Source organism: Echinops telfairi, unplaced genomic scaffold, assembly GCF_000313985.2.
Source record: "Echinops telfairi isolate 266 unplaced genomic scaffold, ASM31398v2 ScPeMD7_2291;HRSCAF=2852, whole genome shotgun sequence".
Classification (NCBI taxonomy): domain Eukaryota; kingdom Metazoa; phylum Chordata; class Mammalia; order Afrosoricida; family Tenrecidae; genus Echinops; species Echinops telfairi.
In genome coordinates, this window is record NW_022106189.1 from 1,816,413 (window position 1) to 1,841,358 (window position 24,946).

Consider the following 24,946-nt stretch of genomic DNA (forward strand, 5'->3'; position numbering starts at 1 on the left):
TCGCTTAGCAGTCAGACTGCTTAGGCAGGATGAGTGGAAACACGGGCTGAGCCGGGCTGTTCTGACTTGCATGCACTGTGATTCATACTACAGATCGACAAGCAAACACGCAAAGGCAGCAGCAGCAATGGACACTGAATGGCAGTAAAGTGAGAGCAAGCAACGAGGACAGGCAAACTTTATGTCTGAACTTAGATAGGTAGACCGTTTTCCTTCCATTTCTATCAGTGGCTTGAGAGGTACAGCTACCCGCCCCACCCCACCGGACCCACTTCCCTTCCAGAGTATCTTCCCTTCTCCATGAGGCTGTGGCTGGGAGAGAATAGTCCGTGACTGGGAAGAAATGATGTCCAACCACAGACTTTCAAGGGGAAAAAAAAGGTTTATGAAAAGACAACAACAAGTGAGGTCTATAGTGACTCTTAAAAGACACTTGAAATTTTAAAAAGTTAAATGAAAAAAACAAAACAAAAAGCCCTCTTACTTAATCCAGTGCATCAGCTCCACTGTGTCTGGATCATAGAATTCTCTCAACTCGGAGAGCTCAGCCATCATTCCTGGCCAGACCTGAAATTAAAAACAAAACAAAACGAAACTCCACCACGAGCCCACAACCGTCACGAAGACCGAATTAATGAAGAGAGTCTGCATATATTTATGATCTAGTCTGCAGAGCACAAGGGCACTGCCCGTGGCCATGGGGGAGCTGCCCCTGTCGCAGCTTCAGAATGGTCTCCAAACACGGATCGCAGGCCCTCCTCATGGAGCCCGAGGTAGGCATCTCCATCCTTCCTCTGCGGTCTTCTTTCTCCCAGGGAGGGTCGGCAGTTCAGAGGCGGGACCTGACTTGACCAGGTCACCAAGCAGCGGACTGGGAACCTGACTCAAGTCCAATCCCCTCTTCGCCGTGGGATACCGTGTTGGCCTTTTTTGAACTAGACATCTAGTCTCCTTCTGGAAAGATGGTTCGATGCAGCATGGTAACTACAGGGGCCGGGGAGAGAAGGGGCTCTGACAGGAGGGCTTTCCCGGAGAAACTGGTCAATCGAGTAGCATCGCTATGCCATCATAGTAGCTTCAGCTACACCACGTTATACAAAACATGTAAAATTATACCTTGAATTTGCTGCTACTATAACTTTAATTTAACAATTAGTCCAAGTTTAATTATTTGATCAACTGATGGTTGGCCAAAAAGACAGGATCATTTATTTCCAGATGAAGAAACTTCATAAAGTTTGTGGAAAAGCAGAAAGGACAATGTGCCCATGAACCTATTTGAAGTCCACCCCCGTGCCCCTCCTGCCTGATACCTCTTCCTCTGGTTAAAAGTAGAATTAATTTGAAATCTGGAATAGGGTGCCAGACGACCACATGTATCTGTGTTTCAGGGATATGGGAAAGAGATGAACTTTACTTTAAATCCGCTAACTAGAACTGAAGCAGCAGCTGGCTGGTCCACACTGTTCTCTCCTGCTCTTGTTCTTAACCTGCCAGCTCATCCTGGGCCACTTTTTACTGCTCATGCGCATCTCATCTCCTTTTTATGCTGTTCATCATTCACAGCTTATCTCCTACGTGGGTGAATCAGGACAATTGCTGGAGTGGAGAAATCAGGTGTCAGCACTTCTGGTTCTAGTGTTTGGAAAAAATATAGTGAAAACTACGGATTAAATTAGATCCTTGTAATATTTCTACTATCAAGTATCGATTTTGATAATTAACAGAATACATACTTTTAATCATATGCACTAAGTCAGTGTTTCCCAAAGTAAGTGATACTGCTGTGTGCGCGTGTGCGCTGGGATGACCCAAGGGAGCTGTGAAAGCAGATGCCTCCACTTTACCCGGGACGATGGGTGGTAGGATATAAGTTGTTAATTGCCACTGGAGGGCACTGAGTAGTATTTTTTTTTTTTTTTTTTTCTGAAAAGGGGTTGGTAGACCAAATAAGTTTGGGAACCATTGCTCTAAATCATATTTTAAAATCTGTGAACTGAATGGATATGATTTGGAAGCTGGAAGCATTAATCCTGAAAACACAGAAAGCCTAAAACATGTTCTCATAGCAGGCTCCTTAATGTGAAAACCCCCAACTGCACCCTGTCAAGGTGATTCTGACTCCTCGCAACCCTATGGGTGGAGCAGAACTGCCATGGGTGTCCCAGGCTATCTAGCCGGTGGACACATCTTCTCCCAGGGTTTGCAGTCAAGTGCTTTAGCCACGGCACCACTATGAAAGCCCATGTTAAATTGTCTCAAGGCTGCTTTGAGACCATCGGCAACGGCTTATATAAGATTCCAAACATAAAACAGTCCACTGAGACTGCAGCCACCTCCATCAGTCACTGAAGACTAGAGCCGAAACGGACAGAGCTTCGCCTTCAACGTGGGGACGAGGACATGTTCCCCGGCACTGTGCTCAAGCAGCTCTGAACTCCCCAGTAAGATGGCTACATAAAACTCAAATCCGGCTTTATAAGACATGCATTCACATTCCTTCAAAGAATCTGTTCACAGTAGTGGAGAAACCGATTCAGATTCACAGCAGCCCTAATTAGATAGAACAGGAGTCCTAGTGGGGCAGTGGGTAAGCTAACAGCCAGCTGCTGACCGACAGGACTGGGGTCTGAGCCTGCCAGCCGCTCTGCGAGAGAGACGTGGCCATCCATCTGCTTCCACAGCTGGCGGGCTTGGCGACCGAGGGCAGGACTGTGGGCAGTCAGAATCCACTCAATGGCAGTGTTTAAATATACATTCCTCTTTGTGGTTTCATATTTTAAGATGGGAAGACACGAGTTAGCTGACCCATCTGACATGAAGGAACAAGGCTGTGTCAGCAAGGAGAGGGGCTGGCCCCATGCTCTCATGGAGGGTCTTCAAAATACCAACTCGTGTACTAGGAGAAATGGGCCATGACTAGTTTGAAATGATGGCTTTCAGTGCTACCACTATGTGCCAGAGCAGCAGTTGCTATAACTGGGCAGGGTTGAAGGCGGGTAGGATTCGCCCCCCACCCCCAAGACACTTGTTAGTGCCTGGTAACATTTTTGATCATTAAAAGGAAAAGTGAGGAATTATTGGCATCTAGTGGCTCTATAATGAGACCAGGGATGCTGTTGGACACCTTAAACAGTACACAGGACAGCCCTAGATAACAAAGAACTACAGGCCCAAATGTTTACAGCAATGCTTCTCAACCTGTGGGTCACGACCCCTTTGGGGGGTCGAACAACCCTTTCACAGGGTTTGCCCGATTCCTAACAGTAGCAAAATTACAGTTATGAAGTAGCAGTGAACATAATTTTATGGTGGGGGGCGGTCACCACAACATGAGGAACTGTATGAAAGGGTCGCGGCGTGAGGGAGGCTGAGAACCCCTGGTCTACAGTGTTGCTGCGCTCTGTAGAGCCAGCAGGCACTTCTCCAGCCTGACAGTTCACACGCATCACTTGCAGAGCTGAGTGACACACGAGGGAAGTTGATGGGAATGAAATATAACGGAATTTCCCCTTTTCCACAAACTTTTCAAAGCCCTCGCATAGTCCACTTTCTAGAGTTCCTGGCTCAGTAAGTAGGGCTGATGTGAAACTCAAGAATCTGAATTTCTAACATGCTGCCCGGGGACCACACTGTGTAAGCCAATTACTCTGCAGCGTTTCTTCTGCAATGCACTCCCTCATTTTAGCAGGAGCAAGACACCGCAAATCGCTTTGAAAATAGCCAGTAAACTTTTAAATAATGGCTGCGACGTCAATGAACTCGGCCTCCATAAACAGAGGCCGGGGAACCTGCAGCTTTCTGTGAAGGGGTTGCTTTATCCCAGGATTCATGTGTACAGTACATTTGCCTGATCAGCAATTTCAGCTCTGTTGGAATTCCTCAGCTGTGACTTTCCAGAAGCTTTGAGCCCGTTGTCCTTCTTTACACTAAAAGTAATACGACTCCTGGGAAGGCGTATGTCTAGATGTCTCAGCATACTGCCCAAGAGTAGCAAACATTTCTAAACAACAGGAAAAAGCTAGAACATAATTTAAAAAAAATCTAAGAGAATGAACAAAAAAGAGAGAGAGAAAACATCTGCCTTTTCTTTCTAGCCTCTGACTTCTAAGTGGAATCTCCCTGAAACATAAGCAAGGGGACCCAAAGCTGAGCTGTGGTGGCAGGGCCTCCCTAGCCCCACCAGCCAGCGGCCCAACAGCAAACTCACCACCAGCAACCTGATTCTGACTGGTGGTGATCCTACGGGGCAGAGTAGAACTCCCCCTGGGTTTCCAAGGCCGCGGATCTTTATGAGAGTAGAAAGCCTCGTGCCGGTGGAGTGCTGGAGGTTTCAAATTGCTGGATGGAAGGTCAGCAGCCCACGTGTAACCCACTGTGCTCAATGCCAGCGATCCCTGGCGACTCGGTACAGGGCAGTTTAAGATCCATTGTTCTAACTTTACATAAAAATGGGGGGCAACGAACCAGGAAGGTCGTTTAAAAAGTGAGGGCAAGAGCACAGCTTGGTGAAATAATCTGTGCGACCTGCTAGGCAACACTGCAAGTCTCATCCCCACGACGTGGCAGGCGTGACAAAGTCGTCAGCGGGGCCCACGACACCTGCTTCTTGCCCAGTCTGAGGCTTGAAGCACAGTAATGTGGCCTCAGAAAGCAGTCACCTGAGACTAGGAAGAGTTGCATGGTTTCCTATGGAAACCAGAGAACAGCCAGAAAGACCAAGATGACTATTTATATGTATGTGCTCCACAACAAAGATGATTTTCAGTATCTATGTACAGTACAGTTAGATACATTTAAAACTCTCAAAAAGCTTAGGCAACAGGGGGAAATAATTGTTCTACTTTATCATCTCAAAGTAGATTTCGAAACCTCTTTGTTTTTGTAGTTGATGAACACTTAAATACCCAAAATTACCAGAACAACTTAATTCTACTAGCTCTTGCTATAATTTGTTTTTCTTTTACGTGTTAAGAAACAATTGGGCAACATCAATACCTTTTCCTGTCAATTTGAATAACAATAAAAAGTTAAGGAAATATTTATATCTCCCAACCCATGGTACCTTCCACAACTACGCTACTGTCAAGTAATGCACACAGTATGTCGAGTCAAAGCACTGACCTGGCAAGAGGGATTAATGACAGAATGAAGAAAGTCAGTCTTACCTTACAGCCAAGATACAGCAGTATTAATATGGGCACTGAATATCGAATCACACATATCTACGTAAGAAAGACACTATTTAGATGACAAGCATTTTGAATACTTTTGCATTACGATTTTGTAAACATATGGTTGCTTTTAAGCAATGTAAACGTAATTTAATTAAGCCTAAGTCTCCAAAATATGAACCAGCAGAGGTTCAGGGTACAGGTTCCACTCAATTACATCGACAGCTTCGACCATATGGCCACCTAGTGAACTTACACGGCAGAAACAACTCATTATTAACACACTCTTTGTAATAATTATTTTTAGGAAAATACATTCATATAATAATAGTGATAACTTATTGGGGGATTCTTACTTCTCTTTTTTGTGCATTTTAATGTTTCCAAATGGACACAGCTAAGGTACACATGCCCTGAGGTAAACGATAAACAAGACATTTTAAATTTTAATTCCTTATAAAATCACAGTGTACTACTTTCCTATATTTTAGCATCCATCATTTTTTCAGACTAAGGGATGGGCCACCATCAAAAAATAGCGAATTGATTTGAAAGAATTACTAAGAGTCTCTGAAATTAAATGGGAAGAAAAAGGACACTACTAACCCTCTTTGAGTTACATAGATGGACCAATTTCAGAAGTAACTCCCATATTTCAGGGCTGCATAAGCCAAATGAGGCAAAAACACACATGTGTGATGTCCAGAGGTATTTCATCCTGTAAGAACATAAGTCAGCGAAAGTCAACAAGCACTACACGGCTGTGTTTAAACTTGGAGTCTGAGATACTTGCAAGGGCACTGGGACAGCTTTAACAGTAGCATCTTACTGTCATTATGCAGGCCCCATGTGCTAAGGAGTTATTAGCTCCATTGCCCTTGTGGGATCTGTACATCAGTACACTACAGGGGAATGCTTGCAATGAGGAAATAAACGCTACTACTTTGTACTGGAAAAAGACATCAGTAAACAAAAGTACTTTTATAGGAATCATATTTATTAATGAAGATGATTGTCAGCTTCCAAATTATATTTCTAAATTAAGAGTGGCTCAATTAAAAAAAGTCAACCAAATTATTAGACAAAATTACCTCATTGTACTCAATGCCAGGAATCCAAATAGAATAGTATGCATTAAGTTATAGGCAGTTTCTGGTTTTAGTTCAACTGCGCATTTTCTCACTTTATCCATGGGATGTTGATTTGCTGAAACACTAAGTAAAATAGCAAAGACATAAAACTAAGCTGGATATAAAACTTTAATACATCTTGCTTAAAGTAGAATATACAAGAAATTAATGCCAAGATTGACTGTGTTCATTGACAAATAGTGGCTGTGACAACGGATCAAACAATAAGAATTGTAATGATGCCTCCCCCCTCCCCCCTATCATGATCCGAATTCTACCTTGCAAGTCTGGCTAGACCAGAGGATGTACACTGGTACAGATAGGAACTGGAAACACAGGGAATCCAAGGCGGATGATCCCTTCAGGACCAGTGGTGAGAGTGGCGATACTGGGAGGGTAGAGGGAGAGTGGGTTGCAATGAGGGAAAAGATTACAAGGATCTACATGTGACCTCTGCCCTGGGGGATGGACAGCAGAAAAGTGGGTGAAGGGAGATATCGGACAGGGCAAGATATGACAAAATAACAAGGCAAGATATGACAAAATAAATTATCAAGGGCTCATGAGGGACGGGGGAGGGGAAAAATGAGGACCTGATGCCAGGGGCTTAAGTGGAGAGCAAATGTTTTGAGAATGACGAGGGCAATGAATGTACAAATGTGCTTTACACAAATGATGTATGTATGGATTGTGATAAGAGTCGTATGAGCCCCTAATAAAACGATTAAAAAAAAACAAGAATTGTAATGATGGCTCAGAACGAGGCAATGTTTCATTTTGTTGTACACAAGGTTGCTATGAGTCAGAATGGATTTAATGGCACCTAACACCATTACTTTCGTTTATTAAAAAATTTACTGTTTTCCTAATATGAAACAAGTTAACCTTAATCCATTTTGAATATGTTTATGAGATTAAAAGTAAAAATACCTTAATATCTGGAATAACTAGAATTTTACAGTGGATTTCATTTTATGTAAAAATTTAAAGAGCTTAAATTCTTTAAATTATAAGAGAAGGAAAAACTCATTTGAAGCTTCGAGATTCCTTTAGTGACATTTTACAAATCACTATTATTTTGTAAGTTTTCACAAATAAGTAAAAGTACAAAGGGTCTTCAAAAAGTTCCTGGAAAAGATATTTTGTACAAATATTTTGGAACTAGGTTTCCAAAACACTTGCATCAAAATGAACTTGTATTAATTTACTATACAGCATGTCTAAATAGGACCTAGGTTGAGGCACTCAGAAGAATACGACGTAAGTTTGAAAAGAACACCTATCAGGGGAACATAAATTCTGCTAAAATGGAAGCAAGAACATACACTGAGTTTATATTGAAGCTCGAGTGGAAGAACAGTGGAATCACTTATGCTTTACAAAAGTTTAAAGAGATAATATCAAAGAGAAATCAGCATTTTACAAATGGATAACTGGTTTTAAGAAGGAGGCAACAACGAAGATGAAGTTCAAAGCAGCAGACCATCTACTTCAATTTGTAAGAAAACATCTCATTTAAGCTCTAGTTAAAGAAGACTGACAATCTGGAAGCAATGGCGAATAACATAGATATCTCAATTAGTTCAGCCTACACAATTCTGACTAAAAAATTAAAGTCATGTAAACTTTCTACTTGATGGTATCACACTGTTGTACCCAGATGAGCTGTAGATACGAGCAGAACTTCCAATGGGAACTTTAAACATCAAAATCCTGCAACATGTGTTCGAAGAACAGTAACAGATGAAGCTTGCTCGGCTTTACCAGTGTGATACTTAAAGACAAAGCACACTCAAAGAAGTGGTGGAAGGAGCCTAATAGCAAAAGCAGACCAGTCAAGAGTATAAATGGTCTTGGCAACAGTTTTCTGGGGTGCTCAAGGAATTTGGATTGTTGACTTTCTGGAGGGCAAAAAAAAAAAAAAAAGAAAAAGAAGAAACTCTGCTTATTATTAAAGTAATTTAAAAAGCTAGCCAAAACTAGCAACAACAAAAAATCCGGTAAAGCTTAACCAGAGACCTTCTCCACCAGTACAAAGCTCTTGCTCATTCTTTACCTCAAACAAGGGCAATTTTGCAAGAATTTCAATGGGAAATCATTCAAATTCACTGTTAGTGGTTCAATTCTGATTTATAGTGACCCTGTAGGGCACAGTAGAACTGCCCCGTGGGTTTTCGAGACTGTCAGTCTTTTAAAGAGTAGAACATCTCAGAGTTCCCATGGAGGTGCTGGTAGTTTTGAACTGCTGACCTTGTGGCTTGCAGTACAAGGTGTAACCCACGGTGCTACCAGGAGTCCCAAGGAAATTAGGTATATCCACATGAAAGCCTTATTTTGGGTCCTTCTGACATTTTTCTTCTTCTTTCTAATCTTTAAAGAAGAAAACAATTGGAGGCGGGAGCGGGGAGGGAGGGGAAAAAGTGAGGACCTGATGCCAGAGGCTTAAGTGCAGAGCAAATGTTTTGAGAATGGTGAGGGCAATGAATGTACAAATGTGCTTTACACAATTGATGTATGTATGGAGTGTGATAAGAGTTGTAAGAGCCCCTAATAAAACGATTTTTTTTAAAAAGAAAGAAAAAAATCTTTAAAAGGAGCTTATTTTCCCATTAGTTAATGATATAAAACAGACTGCATTGGCCTAGTTAAATTCCCAGACCCCTTAATTTTTTAGGGATGGGCTAAACCACTGGTACCATCGTTACAAAAGTGTTTTGATCTTGATGGAGTTTAAAGTAATAAAATTTGTATTTTAAATTTTTATCTTTTAATTCTACTTTTTGAACTCTCCTTAAAAAATATATCCATAAACTTGAAAGTTCTCCTATGAGCCAATAAGCCATTTTTAACCTACAAGAATGTCTGTCTAACAGATGACTTTTATCAAGTACCAAACCAAACCCAAACCCAGTGCCATCAGGTAGGCTCTAACTCGCGGACCCTGTGGCACACAGCACCGCCCTCTCAGGTTTCCAAGGCTGGCCTGTCTTTGGAGAAGCAGACCTGCGTGTCTCTCTCCCGCTGGGAGGCTGGTGGGCTTGAACTGACTGACCTTTGTGACAATAACTGAGTGTGTAACTGAAGTGCAACTCGGCCTCCTTTTATCAAATATCACTACACTACAGTTATTACACAGCAGGAAATTGGCAGGAATTCCTTAACATCATCCAACATTCAATATTCTATTTTCCCTTTTTAACAAGGTTGCTTTTCTTAGGTGGTTTCTTGGATTCCAGATCCAAGGCCTGCCTGCACACTGCATTTCATTGATGTGTCCATAAACATCTCTCAGTCTATAACAGTACCACTTTCTTTTTCCTGAAGGCTTTATTTGTGGAAGAAAATATATCATTTGTTCTATAACTCTTCCCACCTTCTGGATTTAGGTGGGTGCTTCCTGGTGGTGGTATTTAAAACATTTCTTGTTCCCTAGGTTTCTTATAAACTTGTAATCAGATCTACAATTTAGTTAATTTTTTTCCCTAAAGAAAGACCACCACCCGAGAAGCTTATGTGCTTCCTGTGCACAAAACAGGAAAGCTACCACTGTCTGGCTGTCTCCACTTGCACGATGTTAAGAATGAGGAGTGGGCTTGGACATTATGTGATTTGTTGTTGAGAAGTACAACAAAAACGGCTGCCAGTGTAAGATAAAAACAACAGTTTGATAAAGGCCCCACTGATCCTCCACACAATCCAACAGCTTTGGACAGGTAATGATGCTTCTCTATGCAACTAGTAAGCATTCAGTTCCCAAAACCCTCTTTTCACCTTCCCAGATTCAGACGTAAATTGCATGATCTCCTAAGGCAGTTTGTACCATCAACAGTAACCTTTTACTCAAATGCTTTATCTATTACAACCCAAACGGTTTTCCCTATTGATACTAAGATTACTTCAGATGAGTGGAGACCGTATACTCTCATCTCCCTGTGATCCCGGGGAGAATTCTACAACCCTCTTCCATCTCCTCAACCAGCTGAAAAGCTCTGATTAACCTCATGAGTACAGAACATAGTGTTTCTTTCCTTTGTATCCTTCATCCTAATGCAGACGTGTGGGGTAAATTCAAGAGTATCACCTTTCCTACAACTGAAAAAGTAGAAATACTTTAAGTACTTGGCATCAGTGAAATATCCTTCATATTAATTAAAATTCCTATTACTAAATAAAAAAACCAAATCCATTTTTTATTACCACTGAGTCGGTTCCAATGCATACCAACCCTTAGAACAGAGCAGTACTGCCCCATAGTTTCCCAAGTTATCAATCTTTACAAGAGCAAGCTGCTGTATCTTTCTCCCGTAGAGCAGCTGGTGGGCTGGAACGGCAACTTTTCAATTAACAGCTAGATGCTTAACCACTGCACCACCAGGGCTCCTTAACAATTCATGTTAAGGCAGTATGATTCTTAAATTAATTAACATAGTGCTTTCTCTCTAAAAGAAGTCCTATTATCCCTACCTGGTAGATGAAGAGGCTCTAAACTCTGATCTAGTCATAAACCAGATCAGCTTCCAGAGACAGCTCCTAGATTCCCACCGAGCATGGCAGACATTTCACTCAGGCACTGCGGGCCAACTGAGCTTGCTGATTTGTATGCAGTCTAGTGTCCTGCCGACACTTGGTGTGTCTGGAACAATATTAAATTACACTGTCTAGAATAATTTCCATCTCTTTTCACAGGGCCGAATTTTATCTTGGGCTAGGTATAAAAATGAACGCTTCTGAAAGATACTAAAGCAGTTTATAGTCAATGAAATATTTCATGGTTCAGTGTTGCTTCATTCTTAATAGCCATAAAACATCTCCACTGATCTGAGCTTATGTTAATGACTTTTCCCCAACCTGGGTCTCTCAAGGCTGTGAATCACAGCTCACCAGCACCCTAATTGGCAGGGTACCTATGCAGAGAGAGGCTGTCCTTGTTAGCTTCATTACCCTTCCACACTTGACGGAAGCTTCAACTTCCTATACTTAATTTTCCCTCCGTTTCACATGGGCAGTAAAAACAAAGACCTCTCTTTCATAGGAAGATAGCCTGACCAGCTTTGTAAAAGCCTTATTAATCTTTGACTTTCTCTTTGAGTAAAGTAGACAATGCTTTATAAAAATAGTGATTATTATTTAAGACATCCCCCAGCAAGACTTTTAGTAAATAGGAATAATTATGATCCACTCCAATCTTATGAGCCCTGAAACACAATGTAACAAATGAACAGTATGTAACTCTTTAACGGATATGCCACCAAGATTCCTCTTAGTACGTAACTTTTAACAACTCATTAAAAACGTAAAAAGAAAGAAAGCAACCAAAGAAACAGGAAGGAAAAGGGAAAAGACAACTAATACTGGCGCAAAATGAAGACTTGCAAGTCAATGACAGCAGCTAATGATAACATCCACAAAATATTCTAGACAAGCTACTATTTTAATTCACTTTATGTTGCCCTGACTTTTCTTCACACAACCCTATAGAGCAGGGGTGTCACACTGGTGGCCTGTGGACTGCATGCGGCCCCCACGGTAATTTTTTGTGGCCCAAGATGTTCTGAAATAAAATGTAATGAGGGGATTGTGTGCATTGTATTGCTTCCATCTCCCCTAAGCACTATTTTCTTCATAACAATTTTTTTTCTATTTTCATTTTATTTCAGAACATCATGGGCCACAAAAAAACCGACCTCGGGGCCGCGTGCAGCCCATGGACCACCAGTTTGACAGCCTTGCTCTAGAGTAACTACTCTTGGTTTGACCATCAGATAGACAAGAAAATGGAAATCCTGGAAGGGTTGACACCTGGGCTCAACAATCCCGTCGACTCGAACGTCCAGAGCCAGAACTTACAGTCTGTTCAGTCATACCGTGACCCACTACTCTTAACTCAGGCCTCTGCGCGCGGAATCCTGCCACACTGGAAATGTTCCTGCTACATGCTCAATGACTTCTGTTCTGTTCTGTCTGCTATTTTTATTTTCAATTTAACAATATTTTTACAACACAGAACACATTTACAAAAGCAGAGTGTCAGATGTCTGAAATATACCATACCTGAGATTATGAAAGGCAACAGCTATAGCTGCAATCACTGTGATGGACAGAACGAATATGTAGGCATAAAAAAGGAGAGTATCTGAGAGTCTTTCAAACGTATTAAGAGGGAGGAGACCAAAAGCTTCTTCACACAGGTATAGGTTTGCATCAAAGTCTCTAGGGAACAAACAGAAAGCAACAGGATCAAATTCAATACAAGGCAAGGAAATAGCATTATATTTTTCTTAAAAAGGTACCTGCAGCTAAATTGAAGGCACAATGCTGGCTTAAGTTTTAAAATCCTTGTTGATTTCAGATAAAAAGGCTGATAGATTGGCAATTCAGTCATACCTTGTTGCGCCAAACCCAAATTTCGCCTTCAGAAATTTAAATATGTGTTCATCTGACTTCAGGTTAAGAGTTTTCTATTGGGGAACAAGAAGACATAAATTGCTGTTAGTGTCTTAGTATGGTTTGCCGATACTTTTCCATCAAAAACACCCATACAAATATAATGAATATATACTTGTGACAATTCTTGACACCGAGGATGTCAAAAGCAGGAACTTTCAACTGTTCTGCTCTCCTTCTCCAGTCTTTTTCATACCTAAGTTCTACATGTAACATCAATTTATAAACCGGACTGCTGTGGTTTGGGGAAGGGAGGTGGGAGTGTAGCTTGTTGGCCAGAAAGCCAATGGTACAGTGATCTGAAGCATCACCCTCGGAACTAGATATACAGCCCACTAGACTGCACCTATGGATAGAACTGATGTAAGAAAGACTCATTCACCCAAAGACAAGTCGAGACACAGCAGTGATCCCCAAGGAGTGAATGGAAAAATGCCGCTATCCCTTATACGTGATTATAATTTCAATTAACAGGATTTTACTTTTAATTAATATAACTTCATTTTTGATTTACAGCTTAGAAAGACCCACACAACATAAAAGGATGAAGGAATTAAATCAGTAGGAAAACAAAGATAGAAAAAAGGAAGATGAAGTCAGAACCATGGTTCATACAAAACACACACTCATTAGAGATGAGCTGCAGGTCTGGGTGTGAGCATTCTAGCACAAATGCAAAGAGGGAGGCAGAGCCTGGTTTTAATCATGAGGCCGAAAGACTAAAGCTGCTGGTTAAAAAGAGATCCTGACATTTTAGAATTCAGATTCAAGGGAAATTTCCCCGCTGTGTGTAAGAACAGCAAGGGGTTTCATAGAGCTGCATCTTCTAACTCCTCTCACTACAGGTCACTGGAAATCATGACGGACAATTCAACACAAGTTACTCTTTGAGAAGAAAACAGTGGTCCTGGCTCTCGACTGGACTGACCTCACCCAAGAAGAGAGCACTGGGAACCCAGAGAGGGAACTGAGTAGACTACTGCCTTCCTGCCAATCTTCCAGAAACATGAGCCATTCAGCTCAAGCACTGCGCTGCACGGCGCTGCGTGCATACTGCCAAACCCCTGGAGTGGACGTGTTCATGTGGCCTGTTGAGGAAGACAGTCAGCAGACAGGAAGTGGGGTCACCCGCCACTTAGGAAGGAGAAGGAGCCTGCCATCACGTGTGTCTTGCATCATCACTTCCTAGGAGGGGCAAAATGTTCTCAAGGAATTCTTGTGGTTCGACTCTATCACACGAACACCTGGGGGAAACAAGCCCCTGAGTTATAGACCCTTACCCTGAAGTCAAGCCTGTCCTCCCAATAGTATTAGTTTGAAAAAGCTCAAAACATGTTCAACTAAGTAGCCTTAAAAATAGAGTAGAGCATCTAGTGACTAGATGAGATGAACACCTGACTTATAATTGAATTATTTTGAGGTACAGGGCTAATTTTAGGTAATCTGACTAATGGATATTATCTACCAAAAATGAGCCATATATTTCTTTCTAGCAAAAATGAAAATTAACTCACCCCAATAAGAATCAAATTTTTTCAAATACCTTTATATTAAAAATTATCTTTAAAAGTTAGATTTTTTAATTACAGAAGTATTTAATGCTTTTAAAGTTGAGCTTTAAATAAGTTTCATAACTGTAAATCCCCAACTCCACCTAAATCAAAATTACAAGTTTTTTAAAAGTTTAATTACTCAAAAAGTTAACATTGTAGACTATGTTGAAGAGGAGTGAAATCAGTGACAAAAATCAAGCAAGTAATCCTTGTCAATGAAATAGTTAACGTACTTCATAAAGAATTAAATAATTTGAAATATAAAGTTTAGAAAATTCTCTCCCTCCCATGGAATTATTAGATAATTTGTTATATAAACTCTAACTGTAAACAAAATAAAATATGTATTAATAAAATAATACAAAAGTAAATTAGAAAATACATTAAATGTCATTTTCTTACCTTAATAACATTGTTGAGAAAAAGGGTCAAACATAAAACCATGAATAAATGTAACAAAAGTTTCCCAAGCCTATTAAAGAAGCTTCCAGTTTTCATATTTGTCTAGAAATCAAAAGAGTTTGGTTTTAATTCTTAAATTTTAATGTGGCATGATAAACACTCAGGACGCGATTACTGAGGATTTAAAACGTTGGCTTGTACAACATATAAGAATATATGAAAACCTGTGTGGAATATAAAGCCTACACGTCTTCATGATCCACCTAGCAGAATGGCAGGTAAAAGCCCTGGGGATGAGCTTTTGCATAGATTTAAAAAACCTCAGCCACCAATGAACCTGTTCCCAATAGTTCTTTTCAACTCATGACAGCTTTGTTTTATACAGAATTTTCTTGACTATAATCTTTATGGAAATAGATTGCTGGGCTTTTTTCCCATGGTGCTACTGGGTAGGTTTTCAAGGATCTTCCACAAAGATTAAAGCCATGAAAATCCTATGGAGCAGTTCTGCTTTTTAATACATGAGATCGCCAGGAGACAGAATCAACTTCATAGGGATGATAGATATAGCGCGGCCTTGACATTTTTAATAGTAAACGAATATCTTAATAATGAACTTCACTAGATGAGAAAGTGTGTCCCAATCAATATTTTTCTTACACCTTCATAACCTGAGTAGGAAGTCTGTACTTGGAAGGTACTCGGGATTATGTTTACAAACCAACACATTGGTTATCTATTAATTCATATATTATAGACACAGCTAAAATGCAATTATATAAAAATTCTAGCAATACAGTAAAGCAAACTTTGCTTATTGATATAGTATTTTTCTCACAATTCTTAGATAACTTTAGAGATTGACAAGTATAATGCTTAGTGCTTAAAGAGTTTAAATGCAAGCAACACTTACTTATAATGAAAGTTAAAAGGATAAATAAATTTTATTTTCAGAAAGTCTACTCGTTATTTTTGCGGCAGTTTTCCCATAGGATATGCCTTAGGCTGGGTTCTCTAAAACTAGTGAAGAGTTTATACACATATATAAACATTTATCTCAAGGAAATGTCTCGTGTACTTGTAGAGGCTAACAAGTCCCAAGTACATGGGTCACATGTCAGGTTCTATGTGTCTCCAGACTCTTGTACCCACAGAAGTCAACAATCAAAAGTTTGGCAAGTCAGACAGCAGGCTGCTGGCTTGTAAGGCTGTAACAGCTACTATCAGCAGGAAAGATGGTTGGCTGCTGGATCACGGGTGGTTGAGGCTAACAAATTCCAAGTTCTGCAGGTTGTTGGTTCAAATCCCAAACCAAAGGTCTGATGATGAAGGTTGTACGTAGAATCCAGAGTGTGCAAAAGCTAACGAAGTTTGCCAGAATATTCATTTATGTCCGACACAAGCCACATCCTCAAAGGAAATCCTTTCAACTGATCTCCCCTTGGAAGTGATTACATTATATCAGATCTCATCATGGAGGATGATTGCTAAACCAAAGACTCATGACCCAGTTAAATTAACTACATCACAGACTACACCTGTACATGAACTCCTTAAACCATACATACTCTCTAAATAAATTTATACAATTATAAGTACAAATTTATACAATATACAAGTACAATTATAAATTTGTACTTGTGCCAAACAGGATACAACATACATGCAACCAGAAACACAGTAGCTCCACTTACATCTCATAATTCATAAGTGAAGAAATAAAAAAATATTTCATGCATACATATGAGAATTACTCATAACAATTATAGTTCTATAACTGGTCACAGTCATGGCTGGTGTTTAGAATTACCTCTTTCTACCACCCATTCCATATTCCCTTTGCCCCTCAACAAGCACCTCAACTTAGGCGGTAGGGGTATGGTGGGGCAATGATGGTAGAGAGCGTGACCCAAACTTTCATTCCTGACCATTGGTCAAATGACTGGTTATAGCCTACAATCACACAGCTGGCCATTTGTCCTTCCAAAGGAAGTGAGCAACCACAGTGCTCTGAGTTCTGTCCCTTAGTAGTTAGTCTGAATTGGGCTGCTGTGGTTTTCCATCCACTTTCATTATAGGGCATGGTAGTAGGAAGAGATGTTCCAAGGAATTTTCTGTATTCCAGACATCCTCTTACATTACTTCCATTATGCAACATCAATCTAGTTTCCCCTTGGTAACCAGGCTCACACCATCCAATAAAACTCATTTCTTAGCTTATTCAACCAGAGGCCTGAGAGCCCAAATCTACCAGGTGGGATTCTTAAACTTCCTCCCTGGGGGACAGACAACCGAAAAGTGGATGAAGGGAGACGTCGGACAGGGCAAGATATGACAAAATACCCATTTATAAACTATCAAGGGCTCATGAGGGAGGGGGAAGCGGGGAGGGAGGGGAAAAATGAGGACCTAATGTAGGGGGTTTAAGTGGAGAGAAAATGTTTTGAGAAATGATGTACAAATGCGCTTTACACAATTGATGTGTGTATGGATTGGGATAACAGTTGTATGAGCCCCTAATAAAATGTTAAAAAAAAAAAAAAAAGAAACAGTAAAAAAGAACCAAACAAAAAAAACCTTCTAGTTCAGGGAAATCAGTATTGTGCCTCCAGGCTGGAATATTCCTCCCTTTGAAATGAAGACCTTCAGACTGCAGAGCATAGGGCTGCAGGGTCAGGAAGCAAAAAATTTCAAGTGGGTCACTAGAGGTAATAGTAAATGGGGTCACTTCATTTCCAATCTTGCTTCTTAAATTCATGGACCTTGGCTATTGTAGAAATAGTCCCACATATTGGATACTGGTTGTGAATTGAGTCCCCTAATCTGAGGCAAGGTTGTGCGATATTACGATAATGGTGGCTGAGGAATTTTATGATGGTAGTTTTGGCAGAAGCATCATGCAGGGGAGGCAAATTTGTATCTACAGTGTCTATTACAGTGAGAACAAAACACTGCTCTTTTTCATGATGGACGTTGACCAATATGATCACCGTACCACTAGGCTGCTGGGTGATCACCCTGAAAAGTGGTTCCATATAGAGGGGCCAATTTTGGTCTCTGCTGCTGACAGACTGGGCACCCATCAGTGTCTGTAGCCAAATCAGCCGTGGTGAGTGGAATTCTGTGTTGCTGAGCCAATGCATAGTCTCCATCCTTGCCACTAGGTTATTCTGTTCATGAGCCCATTAGGTAATAACAGGAGTGGCTGGAGAAAGAGAATGACTGTTTCCACTGAATGTGTCATCCTGTTCACCCGACTGTGAAAATCTCCCTCTGCGGGATCACCCTTTGGTGAGCATTCACACGAAACATATATCTTCACTTTTGGGGCCCATTTAGAGAGGTCTATCCTTATGTCTTCCCCAGAACTCCTTGTCACCAATTTTCCAATCCTATTTCTTTGTTGTCCCTGACCATGCAGCCAAACCATTGGCACAGTCCACAAATCAGTATACAATCACAGAGCTGGGCAGTGCCACTTCTAAGCAGAGTGAACAACCACATTGCTTGCAGTTCTGTTCATTGGAAAGATTTCCCTTCACCACTGCCTTTCTAGAGTCCCCGAAAGGGGCTGTCCACTTTTGAGGGTGCCTGGATACTGCACAGCAGCATCTATAAATCAAGCATGAGTTTCTTTTTCTGGGTCAATTGATTTAAGACCTCTCCCTGAGATCATAGGTGAAGAATGAGAGAAGGAAGATAATATGACAGGAGCTGATACAATGGCCACCTGGGCCACTTCTCTATGTAACTTATTTGTGCATTCAAGTTCTGCTCAAGCCTGATCTTGAAAATGCCACTTGCATTAAATGGTGAAGTGCTGCGAAGCTCAACCAAACTTATGACCTTATATGCCAAAAAACTCAGTTCAAGATGCGCAGCTCAGGCTGATGGTGGCTTGGTGACCCATGGTTAAATGTTCAGCCTCTACAAAGGTCCATTAACAAGCTCAAAGCCGTTCCTCATAAGGAGAGAAGTTATCTGCAAAAGATAACACAGCTTTGCTCCAAAGATCTCCGGGTCTGTGCTGTTATACATCAACAGGGGCCTGTCCAAACTTCCAAACTGCGCTTCTGCCTCCCACTGACAACTCAAGCCCCACTGGACCAGCCAGATACTATGACCCACGTGGCAGAGCACCTTGCACGGCAGCCTGAACTTTAGTTAGTGTCTTCTCTTGTTCTGGGCCCCACTCAAAAGTAGCAGATTCTGGAATCACTTCATAAAAGAGGTTGAAGTACACAATGAAATGAGGACTATCCAAGCCCAAACTCCCTGACATTGAGTTGATTCCAACTCCTAGTTACCCTATAGGGCAGAGCAGAACTGGCCCTTTGGGTTCTAAAACTCTAAATCTTTATGGGAGCAAATAGCTTCTTTTTTCTCCTGAGGAGTGATTGGTGGATTCAGTTCAGTGCATAGTTATGCCAACTGGGCTTTTAATGAGGGATACGGTGCTTGCAAAACCCAAAGCATTACTTGTTTGGTTGTAGAAAGGGGCCAATATTATAACAACATATTTTCCGCTTTGAAAGAATATCACGATATGCTCCATACTGTTGGACTCCTAGAAATTTCACTAAGTGGAAGGGCCTTAATTTTCGTTGGGTTAACTTCCCATCTTCTACATACAAATGTCTTATTAAAGTCTAGAGTCATTCATAGTTCTTCTTTACTAGGTCCAATCAGCACAATGTCCTCAATGGAATGGACCAATGCTCTATCCTGTGAAAGGAAAAGGAATCAAAGTCTGAGGAATAAATTAAGACACTGTGGTGGATAGCTGATACAGCCGAGGAAGTGGCTAGACCCATAAAGTAGGACAATCAGGGCCTACTCTGGGCTGTCAGCTGAAGGCCTTTTGGTCATCCTCAGAAACCAATACTGAGAACAAGGCAATGGCCAGACCGTTATATACATCTCAGGTACCAGAAGATGCATAATTTGTTCACACACTGAAATCATTCTGGAGTAACAGTAATAATTGCAGTGACTACTTGGATAAGTTGACAGTAATCTACTGTCATTCTCCAAGGATCATCTGTTTTGTTTTTGTTTAACTTAGGTCAAATAGGCAGGTTTAACAGAGATGTTGGGGGAATCATCACCTTTGCATCCTCCAGTGCTTGATTATTATTGTGGGTTCCAGAGTTGATTCCAATTCATAGGGACTTTATGTACAGCAGAACAAACACTGCCCGTTGTTCTTAAGCTTGCTACAGTCACGGTGTCAGTCCATCTTGTGGAGGGCCTTCCTCTTTTTCACTGCCCTTCTACGTCACCAAGCATGACGTCCTTCTCCAGGGTCTGGTCTTTCCTGACAACATGTCCAAAGTATGGGAAACAAAGTCTTTCCATCCTTGCCTCCAAGGAGCATTCTTACTGTAGTTCCAGCATAGGTTCTTTTGGCAAGTCATGGTACTTCTAATATTCTTTAGACAGCACCAAAATTCAAATACATCAATTCTTCGGTCTTCCTTGTTTAGTGTCCAACTTTTACATGTATACAAAATGACTGAAAATATCATGGGTATATTTGGATCAGGCATACTTTGTCCCCAAAGTAACATCCTTGCATTTCAACCTTTAAAGAGGTCTTGTGCCGTCGGACAGGGCAAAATATGACAAAATACCCATTTATAAACTATCAAGGGCTCATGAGGGAGGGGGGAGCGGGGAGGGAGGGGAAAAATGAGGACCTAATGTCGGGGGCTTAAATGGAGAGAAAATGTTTTGAGAAACGATGTACAAATGGGCTTTACACAATTGATGTGTGTATGGATTGGGATAACAGTTGTATGAGCCCCTAATAAAATGTTAAAAAAATAAAATTAAATTTAAAAAAATAAAATTTTTTTAAAAATAAAATAAATAAAGAGGTCTTGTGCAGCAGATTTATCCAATGCAATGCATCTTTTGATGTATTGACTGCTGTTCCCGTGAGCAATGATTGTGGACAAAATCTTCGACAATTTCAACCTTTGCTCCACTTACATTACCTTTTGGCCCGACTGGAGAATTTTGGTTCTTTTGAATTGATTTATAATTCATACTGAAGGTTGCAGTCCTTGATCTTCAACAGCAAGTGCTTCAAGCTCTCTTCACTTTCAGGAGGCAAGATTGTATCACCTGCATATCGCAGGTCATAAAGCCTTCCTCCAATCCTGCTGCCACATTCTTCTTCATATTCACAATATTCTTACAGTGACTCTATAGTCTTCATATTCACTATCTTCTTGATAGTAGCATTAATCTCTGTAATCCCTTCAGGAATGTGGTATTACTTTTGGCTTATTATTTTCTTAGGGGAATAACACCCTCCCACCATTTCCTAATAATCTGCTCATATGTTCCCACCCCAAGTGTCAGGATTCCATTTCTTTCTAATCAATGCCCTCACGTTAACATCAACATAATTTAATTGGTGTTGCGGTTCAGATACAAGACTCTGGGTTTGGTTTGGGGCAATATTAGCTCAGTTGCTTTAAGAAATAAGAGTCTCAGGGCATAAATGGAAACTTCACGGTCTTTTATGTGGCCTTTAACTATAACTCCAACACCTTGAGCAAATCGCTCTCTCTCTTTTTAAACCATTTTGTCTAGTTTAAGTAGGTCCGACCAATTAACTTCCCTATGCTTCTCTTTCAGGTTAAATTTCAAAATATTATTAAACGTGATCACTCAGAGCCCCAATTCTTACCAAGAACCAAAACCATCATGATGATTTTGTCCCCTAGGACCTCTCCTAGGACCAAAGGTCTTAGGCTGGTTTTCAAGAGAGGCAAAACCAGTGAAGCTTAATATACATTATATATGCCTGTATGTATGCATATATCTTTTTTAATCTCAAGGAAATGGCTCACAAGGTTGAAGAGGCTGCCAAGTCCCAAGTCCATGGGTCAGATGGAAGGCTGGGAACTTCTCCTGACTCATGTAACTGCCAGGCTTGACAACCCAGCAGATCAGCAGATCAGACAGCAGGCTTATGGGCTGTGAAGGCTGAGGAATCCAAGATTGGCAGGTAAACTGGTAAACTGCTAGCTCACAGGCTGTAGAAGGTAAGGAATCCCAAGACTGTCAGACAGCATGGCAGGTCGCTGGCTAAAGTCTCAAAAAGTGATGGTTAGATGATGAGAATAAGATGTAGGAACCAGAGTGAACAAAAGACTAGCCCATTTGTCAGATGTCCACACATAATGGATGTAAGTCACATCCTGGACGAAATCTCCTTACAATCAGTTGGCTGCTCCTGGTAGATAACAGCATGGAGGTAATTCTATTTTACCAGATTTGTCATTGGTGATGATTGCCACACTACAATCATAGTCCAGCCAAGTTGACATACAACCTTCAGCACGACAACATTTTTATTCAAAAAAACTATTGTGAAAAGGGTTTTCCTTTCAACAGAAGAGAACAAACTGATTTCTTGATCTAGAAATATTAAAGGCCTATAAGAAAGGAAACATCTATGTCACAATTAAAGAAATATAACGACTCTTAAATCTTTTGTACATTTAACAAACTTTAATTATATAATAATGCCAAAGATTAGTTCAATGTTTCAAATACAGTATTACTATGCCTTTGGGAATCGCTCATTATATCTAAAGGAATTTATTTAGATCCTCCAAAACTGACCAAAATTTTACTTCACTTAAAAATCAGTATTATGGTATGACAGCATAAGGAGAAGGGTAGTGTTACTACATCAAACACCAAAGAACCTGTCACCTGAATGAAGAGTACATTCACAATAAACAACAAATTTTGATCTTGCGTTCAGACACACACACGAAGTTAAAACGTATTTTCTTTTATTTCAATTTTAACTCTCAATAGCATTTAACAAAGCATCTCTGGTTAATCCCCAAATGAATAAGACTTCAATTCTCTAGAAATTAGTAAGTATCAAAACAAAAGAATTGTACATGATCACAGAAGTACTGAAAACAGAGATGCCACACCATGCACTTCACTAAAAGTAATACCACCAGTATGCTTTTATGGGAACCTGGTCATAAATTCTCCTTTGTATGCTGTACAAAATAAGGTTTAGCCAATCAAACAATTTATAAAGAAAGTTTAATTAAGGGCAGAAAAAAAATCCTACCTGAATTTTTCTCACAATTAATACTGAAAAGTTAAAACTTATAAGCAGTGATCCAAGAATCATGGAATTAAAAAACTGAAGAATGCAGACCAGGAATAAACTTGCAATCTGTATAACATACAGCCACGTCACCTGAAACAATCAAAGATCGGTAGTTAAATAGATTTTATTGAGGGACAACTGTGTGCTAATATTCTGGTCATTTACTGGATGGACCTCAGCTAGTAAATCATGCCATCATATACCTAGCTTCAAGAAGTACAATCTGAAAATGGAAACTAAATCATATACATACTAATTGTTTCTTTACCATTTAAATCTAGACTGTTTTCAATACAAAAAAGGTTAATTAAAGAGAAAATGAATGGGGTTAATATAGAGGAAACAATGATGTAAACACATTCAGAATCAGCAAACACAGTTTATAATCTTTAGTTCTCTTGACTTTTAAAATTTTTTAGTAATTCACATGCCATACAATTCAATGGTTTCAATATATTAAAAAGAGTTGTGCAGTCATCACCACAATCAATTTTGGAACTTTTTTTTTCATTCTTATACCTATTTCCCTTCAATCTATCTTGCCTTAACCCAAAGAAACTATCTAGTTACTGTCTCTATCCTGGATTTCATATAAAGAAAATCATACCCAAACCCAAACCAACAACAAAATACAACACAGACAAAACTCAATCTAAAAGAAAGCAGAAAATAGTAACAACCAGAAAAAATCAGAAGCACTGTTGGCATAGTGGTTACAAAGTGGGCTGCTAACTGCAATGTCAGCAGTTCAAAACCACCAACCACTTCAAGGTGAGAAAGACGAGGCTTTCTACTCCTTTAAAGCGTTACAATGTTGGAACCTCACAGGGGCAATTCTACCTTGTCCATTAGGATTGCAAAGAGTCAGAATCGACTTGATGGCAGTGAGAGAAGTGAGGGAAGAACAAATTAAAAATGGGTCAAAAGGGAAAACAAATGAGAAGATGTTATATTTTCAACTAACTCTATTTGCAGTCTGGGCTCTGGTAGTGTAGTGGCACTGGGCTGCCAACCGCAAGGGAGCTCCTTATGAGAAAGCTCCACAATCTTGAAACTCACAGGGACAGCTCAACGATGCCCTACAGGGTTGCCAGCACCAACTTGATGGCAGTAATCCACTTTCCAATGCACTCTGAGGGCAAGACGATCCAAATCCCTTGTCTAGGGCCGTGGTTCTCAGCCGTCCTCATGCCGCGCCCTTAGTACAGGTCCTCATGTGGTGCTGACCCCAACCAGAACATTATTGTCGTTGCTACTTTATAACTGTAATTTTGCTAGTTGTGAATCATAATGTAAAGATCTGATATGCCGGATATATTTTCATTGTTACAAACTGGACATAGTTAAAGCATAGTGATTAATCACAAAACAATATATAATTATATATTGTGAAGTATTTATTTCTGATTACAAATAAATGAAATTATGTTTTAAAGCATGGTGTAGCATGGGTAACAGGCTATATACCAGGTACTCATATGTGGGCAGACCCTCCTGGAGACGGATAGAAGAGCAGTGTTTCAGTTCCTAAGACAATCAGAAATATGTGTTTTCTGATGGTCTTAGGAGACCCCTGTGAAACGGTCTTTTGACCCCCCAAAGGGGTCGTGACCCACGGGTTGAGAACTGCTGGTCTAAGGGAATTCAAAGGAGACTTAATCTGCATGGGGACTCTACAAATGGATTTTGGGCTTTCATGGTCATTCAGTCTTCTGCAAACTGGGTGCTCAGAATTCTCCCTTTAATTCCTGTACATTTACTGTGTAAAAAACAAGCAGATTAAACCTAATTTTTCATACTACAGTGAACCCTCGCCACTTCATGCTTCAACTTCCGCGGCTTCACTCTATCGCGGTTTTTGCATAACAGCTTAGGCTCTGTCATTACTGCCACTGATTGCCTCATACTGTACACGCATCTGTCTGCATCGCTATGTATCGGAGTACATATCAGATGCATTTTTGCTTTTGTACAGTGTACTGTAATTGTTTGCGATTTTTAAGAAAATTTATCTAAGCCCTATGATGGCTCCTAAACGAGCTGCTTCTTCTAAGCCTTCTGACAATAAAAATAAGCGCCAGAGGAAGA

The 24,946-nt window shown here is 40.4% G+C and overlaps 1 protein-coding gene across 1 annotated transcript in view; it reads right to left on the minus strand.

Annotated features, from left to right (window-relative positions):
• Positions 1-24,946, minus strand: part of DPY19L3 (dpy-19 like C-mannosyltransferase 3) — a 103,990-nt gene that overhangs the window by 24,388 nt on the left and 54,656 nt on the right. Inside the window, exons 9-16 of the mRNA XM_004704713.3 lie at positions 22,817-22,948; positions 14,704-14,805; positions 12,689-12,762; positions 12,356-12,514; positions 6,266-6,388; positions 5,781-5,892; positions 5,169-5,225; positions 485-567 (exon numbers count right to left, since the gene is read on the minus strand). Coding sequence (XP_004704770.1) covers positions 485-567; positions 5,169-5,225; positions 5,781-5,892; positions 6,266-6,388; positions 12,356-12,514; positions 12,689-12,762; positions 14,704-14,805; positions 22,817-22,948 — 842 coding nt within the window. The remainder of the gene's footprint in view (positions 1-484; positions 568-5,168; positions 5,226-5,780; positions 5,893-6,265; positions 6,389-12,355; positions 12,515-12,688; positions 12,763-14,703; positions 14,806-22,816; positions 22,949-24,946) is intronic.